This window comes from Haliotis rufescens, unplaced genomic scaffold, assembly GCF_023055435.1.
Source record: "Haliotis rufescens isolate VD_foot unplaced genomic scaffold, xgHalRufe1.0.p SCAF_6, whole genome shotgun sequence".
In the NCBI taxonomy this organism is placed as follows: Eukaryota; Metazoa; Mollusca; class Gastropoda; order Lepetellida; family Haliotidae; genus Haliotis; species Haliotis rufescens.
The window spans coordinates 7,092,279-7,101,866 of record NW_025964334.1 but is presented as its reverse complement, the minus strand read 5'-3'; the positions used below and the strand labels follow the sequence as shown (position 1 = coordinate 7,101,866).

The 9,588-nt window shown below is 42.9% G+C and overlaps 1 protein-coding gene across 1 annotated transcript in view; it reads left to right on the top strand.

Moving 5' to 3' along the window:
* Window positions 1–1,677: 1,677 nt before the first annotated feature.
* Window positions 1,678–9,588, top strand: part of LOC124143983 (tetraspanin-4-like) — a 52,016-nt gene continuing 44,105 nt past the window's right edge. Inside the window, exon 1 of the mRNA XM_046513187.2 lies at window positions 1,678–1,804. Within this exon, the coding sequence (XP_046369143.1) occupies window positions 1,758–1,804 (47 nt within the window). The 5' untranslated portion in view covers window positions 1,678–1,757. The remainder of the gene's footprint in view (window positions 1,805–9,588) is intronic.

Genomic DNA, 9,588 nt, shown 5'->3' with positions numbered 1-9,588 from the left:
GATGCTCACGATGTCAATCTCTGGATTGTCTGGTCCAGACTCGATTATTTACAGACGGCCGTCAAAAAGCTGGGATATTGCTGTGTGCGGCGTTAAACAACAAACAAGAAGAAGAAGAAGAAGAAGGAGGAGAAGAAGAAGAAGAAGAATATATGTTTCGCTTGTCAACTTCTCTATGTCACACCGAAATTCATGAGAAATAAACATCATTTTCTTCGGCACCAGTCTCCTGCTCCAGGGTTTCACTGAAGTAGTCAACGCCAACGGCCGTCATCACTTGGGCTTCCTTCTCACACTAAGCTGACACGCCACGATACAGTGAAATACTGTTTAACGCTCACCAGACATGTCAGCATGTTGACAGTGCAGGACTGACCCGTGTGTGGTGAGTATTATTCAAATCTTCTAGGCATACAATGATACAGTAAGATGACCAATAATTCCCGGAAACCATTTCAAATACTAGTAGTTTCAATATTATTGTAAACAGTAAGATCCGGTCCATACGAGAGTTCAGGTAAAATCGATGTATTATTTGAATACACCTAAACTGATTGTTTGTCGTCCATGTGGAAAAGAGACAAACGATTATACGACACAACAAATGTGCATGTACTCTGTGATAACAAATGTTAGATTAAATCAGTTAACGTCTAGTGTTATTTCAAAATAACTTTTGTCACCCCCCTAACTTTTTTCACACACACCCCCTCCCATCTAGGTTTCAAGGTTGATGAGGGACGTTTTTTCGATTTTAGTAATCCGCGACATAGCCTCGGACGGGGGACACCAAGCACGGGCTTAACGCAGTGTAACCACAGGAAGAATCAATGCCAAGTCGTGGCTTGATGCCATGCTTTAACCACCCACTACAAATCGTGGGGTTCCCGCTAAAAGTAAGTATTTTAACTTGTTTAAAGAAATTGCGATCGAGTATGGTTTTACGTCGATTTTTGCAATATGACTATCACGACGGGGACACCAGAAATGTACCTGTCGGGAATCGAACCCGGGTCTTCGGCGTGGCGAGCGAACGCTTTAACCACTAGGCTACCCGACCGCCCCATTTACGAAACGAAGATGATAATTCCCCAAACATAAAATAAATAGTTTTCCCAACTTAAAATAACAAAATATAACCCTGAATGAAGAGAGGAATTCTCACGATTACCTGTTTTGTTTATTGAGTTCTACATGTTTATTTTTATCTTAACTTTTTAGATATAATATCTAATATTTCCTATGGGATTAATATCTAATATTAACTCTCTAATATTTCTTATGGGATTAATATAAATTCATATCTTGTTTTCACCGATATATGACTAAAACATTAATTAAAGGAGGTGTTGTCCATTAAATGTGTTTACTTTGACTGAAACATTAACGACCCGACGTTACTCTTAACGTCACTTTCCCAAACGAAACATCTGAAACATTAGCGCATATTTTTAGCATGGTATCTTCACGTAATCACAACGAACATATTGCATTAAAGAAGCATAAAAAACACACTTCCATAACTTTCTTTTTCTTCTCTCTTCATCAACCTGCTCCATCCTGTTTATGTACACAACCACCGTCCAGCCTCCCCTATCCCCTCCCCTCGTCCTTCCCCGCCCCCCTGCGTCCAAACGCCCCCCTTGCTGGTGTATTAATAGCACTAAGTGGCACCCAGCGGGCAGTGCAGCATCTCCCACGGTCGCCATTCTGCAGTCCACGGACAAAGAGTAGGGAATATCGAGAGCAGTCAAGTCATGGCCGATCATCATGGGTACTCTAACGGATACAACAATGGCCACGGGTGAGTGACCACCATCTACTTACTCTGTTAGTGTTTCAATGTACAACGTGTGTCTTTGGCCAACTTGTTGATGTGAGTACCACGACTCGTGTCAACTTACTTGTGAACATATGCGATCTTTCCTTCTCCGTATGTTTATTTACTGTATTACAAGTTGTAGTTTATCAAATCACCAGACGTTGCAGATAACATACACATATTAACAGTCCTACACCAAGCTATCTTAAATATACCTGTTTCTTAAGATTTCTAGGAAACCACTTTCATCCGGAACTATTTAATGTACTCCAGATTATATATGGTCTCTGCTGTATCGTTTCTCGAAGTTTGAAACTTTTTTATCGGATGTTCTTCAATGGGCGCCGCAGAATTAATATTTCGCGTGAGAAAGCCACCGGTGTGTGTATAACACGCGGGTCTGCTCGAGTCCATGTAATTGTGTAACTGCAAAGTGTGACTAAGTACCATGCTGCGTTAATGACGGTACTGACAGCGATCTGCATGAGCTGGCCACGCTGACGGGGTAGTCAAGGTTATCAAGCCTATCCCTCTCAATACTTGCCTACCTCGATGTCTGTATGAAAAAGCGGTTTCAACTTCTATAGAATGTTTGTTATGGAAGATCAAGATTAGAATATTGTTCATGATATTTTATCGGAAATCGGAATAAAAGTACAGTAAACTACGGTTATAATGAACTCAAAGGGACTACTAATTTTAGTTCGTTATAACAGTAGTTCGTTATAAGTACATATACAGCAAGTGGTCGGGACCCAAAAGTAAGTTCGTTATATCCGTCAGTTCGTTATAAGCGTGTTCTAGGTATTACATTGCGTGATGAATCACAGGACCATGTTAATAATAATAATAATAATAGTAGTAGTAGTAGTAGTAGTAGTAGTAGTAGTAGTAGTAGTAGTACAAATATTATTACAAACTCGCAAAAAAACTCGTAGACGAGGCCAAAAGGTCGTAGTTTGTGGTTGTCAGTATCGAATACATTGGTAAATTCCACAAAACAATGTTTTGGTTTAATTCTTTTTAATATGTACTTACTGTCTTTATGATTTGCTTTGTTAGTTTGTCCGACGTGCATCCTCCCCATCATCATTGTATGGAGGCACAACACATGCCAGGAACACCTCAGGCTCGGATCCAAATTTTTACATTATTTACGTCTGATAACATTTAGTTTGATAAAAAATTCTTTGACTTACAAAGTTCCCGAATCTTATCAGTCACGTTTTGCTTGACATAATTTAACGTCTATGTCATTTATTTTATAAGATTTCAGGAATAAAAAAGTAATGAATAACATCCCTTGGTTGGGATTCTTGTCGTTTCCCCAATCTTTTAAGTCCTGGGTTTCATTTAAAATGTCCACAATTGTCACACGTTCCCGATTGAACAAGTATCTATAACTATTACGGTGTCACCCAAGTACAATAAAGTAGGAAACTTAATTACGCCCCATTTCCTCTCTTGAATGTTCCGGATTTGTAAAAAATGTGTTTTCCTAACAACTTTGTCTTGTTTATGAATGGAAATGAAAAAGCGTTTCATCACGTCTTGAAGTTCATTAGGTGTGTTGTTTTCACCCCCTGATCGATAGTATGAGTGTGTTCCTATCTTTAACCAAACACCTGAACACGCTACGTAACTCTGACAGTTCAATAAGGTAAAACGTGTTTATGCGTAGTTTTAATTACTCTTGATGTCATTTCGGTTCGAACTATGAAAACCCAAAGTTCAGTTTTTTGGACGAATACACGTTGACTTAAAAATCGTCGTATGAGTAAGATTGGTATTTAGTGTTCTGTGCAACACGTCATTTGCCCTATATGGCAGAGACCTTTTCTCAGTCCATTCTAGTTATATAATCATCCAATTATGATATATCCTGTCGTTCTTGCCTGTGAAATCTATGTCAGTATGACATTAGTGAGCTCGGTTGAAGATAGACACGTAGATTGGTATACAATACACCCGTACTTGTCCTCGGGAGACCTGCGGGTCGTAGACAATATACAGGCAGGTGGCAATAGACTGGCTGATAGACAATAGGCAATAGACAGACAGTAAACAATAGATAAGCAGCAGACAAGAGACAGTCTTGTAGAAAATAAACAATAGACTGAATGGTGGAAATAACGTGCTTGTTGGCAATAGACAGGGTAGTAGACAGTAGACAGAATGTTAGACAAAAGGCAGGGTGTAGATAATAGGGAGGGTGGTAGACAATACACAATAGACAGGCTGGTGAAAAATAGACTGACTGACAGACAATCGACACGGTGGTAGACAATAGACACGGTGGTAGACTAAAAAACCGGTGGCAGACAGTAAACAGGATGGTAGAAATTAGACACGGTGGTAGATTATAGACACGATGGTAGACAACAGACACGGTGATGGACAATAGACAATAGACAAGGTGATAGACAATAGACATGATGGTAGACAATACACACGGTGGTGGACAATAGACAGGATGATAGACAATGGTGGACTATAGACAATGGTGTACAATAGACAGGGTTGAGGACAATAGAGAGGATGGTGGACAATAGACAGGGTGGTAGACAATAGACACGATGATGTACAATAGACAGGGTGGTAGACAATAGACACGATGGTGTACAATAGACACCGTGGTAGACAATAGACAGTGTGGTGGACAATAGACACGATGGTGTACAATAGACAGGGTGGTAGACAATAGACACGGTGGTGGACAATAGACACGGTGGTAGACAATAGACAGGGTGGTGGACAGTAGACACTATGGTGGACAATAGACAGGGTGGTGGACAATAGACACGGTGGTAGACAAGAGACAGTGTGGTGTACAATAGACACGGTGGTGGACAATAGACACCGTGGTAGACAAAAGACAGTGTGGTGGACAATAGATAGGGTGGTGGGCAATAGACACGGTGGTGGACAATAGACACAATGATGGACTATAGATAGGGTGGTGGACAATAGACACGGTGGTGGACAATAGACACGGTGGTAGACAATAGACGCGGTGGTGGACAATAGACACAATGATGGACTATAGATAGGGTGTTGGAAAATAGACACGGTGGTGGACAATAGACTCGGTGGTAGACAATAGACAGGGTGGTGGACAATAGACAAGGTGGTGGACAATAGACACGGTGGTGGACAAAAGACATGATGGTAGACAATAGACAGGGTGGTGGACGGCAGACAGGGTGACGGACAATAGACAGGGTGGTGGACAATAGACAGGGTGATAGACAATAGACACGATGGTGTACAATAGACAGGGTGGTAGACAATAGACACGGTGGTGGACAATAGACACGGTGGTAGACAATAGACAGGGAGGTGGACAATAGACACTATGGTGGACAATAGACAGGGTGGTGGACAATAGACACGGTGGTAGACAATAGACAGTGTGGTGTACAATAGACACGGTGGTGGACAATAGACACCGTGGTAGACAAAAGACAGTGTGGTGGACAATAGATAGGGTGGTGGGCAATAGACACGGTGGTGGACAATAGACACGATGGTGGACAATAGACAGGGTGGTGGACAATAGACACGGTGGTAGACAATAGACAGTGTGGTGTACAATAGACACGGTGGTGGACAATAGACACCGTGGTAGACAATAGACAGTGTGGTGGACAATAGACACGATGGTGGACAATATATAGGGTGGTGGACAATAGACACGGTGGTGGAAAATAGACACGGTGGTAGACAATAGACACAATGATGGACTATAGATAGGGTGGTGGACAATAGACACGGTGGTGAACAATAGACACAATGATGGACTATAGATAGGGTGGTGGACAATAGACACGGTGGTGGACAATAGACACCGTGGTAGACAATAGACGCGGTGGTGGACAATAGACACAATGATGGACTATAGATAGGGTGTTGGAAAATAGACACGGTGGTGGACAATAGACTCGGTGGTAGACAATAGACACGGTGGTGGACATTAGACAAGGTGGTGGACAATAGACACGGTGGTGGACAAAAGACATGATGGTAGACAATAGACACGGTGGTGGACGGCAGACAGGGTGACGGACAATAGACAGGGTGGTGGACGGCAGACAGGGTGACGGACAATAGACAGGGTGGTGGACAATAGACAGGGTGGTAGTCAATAGACAGGGTGTCGGACAATAGACACGGTGGTAGTCAATAGACAGGGTGTCGGACAATAGACAGGGTGGTAGACAATAGACGCGGTGGTGGACAATAAACACAATGATGGACTATAGATAGGGTGGTGGACAATAGACACGGTGGTGGACAATAGACACAATGATGGACAATAGATAGGGTGGTGGACAATAGACACGGTGGTGGACAATAGCCACGGTGGTAGACAATAGACGCGGTGGTGGACAATAGACACAATGATGGACTATAGATAGGGTGTTGGAAAATAGACACGGTGGTGGACAATAGACTCGGTGGTAGACAATAGACAGGGTGTCGGACAATAGACAAGGTGGTGGACAATAGACACGGTGGTGGACAAAAGACATGATGGTAGACAATAGACAGGGTGGTGGACGGCAGACAGGGTGACGGACAATAGACAGGGTGGTGGACAATAGACAGGGTGGTAGTCAATAGACAGGGTGTCGGACAATAGACACGGTGGTAGTCAATAGACAGGGTGTCGGACAATAGACAGGGTGGTAGACAATAGACAGGGTGGTAGACAACAGACAGGGTGGTGGACAATAGACACGGTGGTAGACAATAGACACGTTGGTGGACAATAGACACGGTGGTAGACAATAGACACGGTGTTGGACAATATACAGGGTTGTGGACAACAGACAGGGTGTTGGACAATAGACACGGTGGTAGACAACAGACAGGGTGGTGGACAATAGACAGGGTGGAGGACAATAGACACAATGATGGACAATAGACACGGTGGTGGACAACAGACAGGATGGTAGACAATAGACACAATGGTGGACAATAGACAGGGTGGTAGACAATAGACACAATGATGGACAATAGACACGGTGGTAGACAATAGACACGATAGTGGACAATAGAGACGGTGGTAGACAAAAGACACAATGATGGACAATAGACACGGTGGTGGACAATAGACACGATGGTGGACAATTGACCCGATGGTGGACAATAGACACGGTGTAGGACAATAGACACGATGGTGGACAATAGATCCCGATGGTGGACAATAGACACGATGGTGGACAATAGACACGGTGGTGGACAATAGACACGATGATGGACAATACATAGGGCGGTGGACAATAGACAATAGACTGTGTAATAGATACAATCTGATTTACATGAATACGTTCCCATCGTCAGACTGATTGTATGTGAGATCTCTTTTTAAGATGATTGGGATCCCCGACAATATACACACTGTACACTTGAAACAGTAACGTCACGGTGAGAGGTGCACGCCAATATACACATTCTACACTTGAAACAGTGACGTCACGGTGAGAGGTCCACGCCAATATACACATTCTACACTTGAAACAGTGACGTCACGGCGAGAGGTGCACGCCAATATATACACATTCTACACTTGAAACAGTGACGTCACGGTGAGAGGCGCGGCAGTAGTTAAGGATATGTGTGTTCAGCTTATAAGTTGGACTTAGGTTGAAATTACGTTGCCACCGGCGGGGCAGTATACGCTCACCTTTTCGCAAACACCTGTATCATCACTACTTGAAAGTGATTCGTGCATCCTACTCGTTATACAGTCGGAATTGTAAACCGACCCTGCTTTAAGCAGAATATGGAAAGGGTTTTTGATCGCTTTTATTTACAATCGTACAAGAAGCTTAATAAATTTTTATCATGTAGTTTTCTTGTATATAAAAAAATAATATTCCTTTCTCAAATAGGATCTTGCACTTCAAGGAATAGTAACAAACGTCTTTTGAATATCCCTGTATCGCCTTAAAATCAATGTTCACAAAGTTCCAGATCACATATAGATTATACATGTCTTATCATCCAAAACTGGCTCCCACATGAGATATCGCTTGGGTGAGATCAAGCGATATCTACACTGTAGATATCGCAGCAAAGAAATTGCATCACAATGCTTTGCAGACCATTGTGACGTCATTGGTTACCATCACTAATGGCTCTGCTACTGAAACTGTAAGCAGTACTTTTTACACTGAAGACACTGCTTATTATTGTCTACAAACTGAAAAAGTTGGAAGAATGATGTTTGATGATAAATAAAATCTCACCCTCGTGTCTTTTGATATCAAATATATCAACACTCGTTGATAAAAGTGGAAAAAATCCTTGGCAAGCCTCGGAGTTTCCCCACTTTTATCAACTCAATATCTCAGTATTTGATATCAAAAGACACTCGGGTGAGATTCTCTATATGTCAGAATGTATTTTCGTATAACAAACAAAACTCAGATCAATTTAATAAAACGACAAAATAATAGATTTGAACGATCTAGGGTTCAATTTTTCACCTCAACTTTTTAATAACGCTAGGCCAGTCAGACGGAAGCTCCGCGTCACTTCGTATTACATTGTTCACTGCGAAGGTGTATGCATTTCGCTGACGGTCTGTGTGTTCGATGTAATTATTGATGTCGATTTTGATATCGATTTACGATACACAGGTGCTTCTGACCTTCCTTCTGCCAGTACAATAGTGTTAGAAATTGACCTTAGAACGCATTGCGTATGGTTTACAGTTCATATAAATTACACTGAGGGCAAAAGCAAGGATACCGAGTTTGTATTTTATGTAAATGAAAGAGTGAGTGAGCTGGGTTTAACGCCGCTTTCCACAGTATTCCAGTTAGCGTGTCAGCTTAATGTGGGAGGAAAGCCCGAGGTGATGCAGGTCTCAGACGTTTACCACTTCGGTGAAATCCTCGAGCATGGTGCTGATAAATCTAGAAACATAGTCGGGGCGAACCGGGATTCAAACCCACAATCATAGGTTTCTGGCGTACCGAAGGGGCGCAACTCTGCACAGCGAATTGCGGCGCCTTAGACGACTGGGTCACCTGTGCCCCCGGTATACGTGTAAGGATTGCTGAAACTCTTAATGTTTCGCGGCTATTCAAGGGACGAGGTCAACAGTTAGCATCGATGTCGCCCCACACTGTCGAGTAGGATTGATAGATGTGGACGTATTAATAATCACCCGGGGTTTGATCCACTTGATTTGGAGAGATATCCATTGTCCCACAAGGTTCTGTGTTGGGGCCAGTCCTATTTTCAATACTCCTCAAAAGAAGAAACGCAAAGCCAGATTTGTGTAGGTAGGAAAATACATTTATATTTATACGAGGAACCGTACAAGGTATTGAGCCAAAATGTTGTGGAGAGAATACTTGGTGATTGTAGTCATCTCAGTTACGGGCACATAGTAAAGACCCAAGGTGAAGGTCAGCTACCATCAATAACGCGTATGTCCCCCCGTTGGAATCCATAGCGGCCTGACATCTCCTGCCCATGGAAGAGACGAGTATGCGAATCACATCCTGGGTAATGGTAGCCCACTCGGCCTGCAACGTCTGGGGTTGTGGTTGACGTCGGCGTAGCCGTCCATCCAATTCATCCCACAGGTGCTCTATCGGGTTTAATTCCAGGGATCTGGAGGGCCAGGGGAGAATACAGTGTTGTTGTGCAGACAGGCTCTTGTGATCCGTGTTGTATGGGGTCGCGCGTTGTTGCAGTTGGGAGGACGTGTGGTAGGAGAATTTCGTTGATGTATCGTTGAGCCGTAA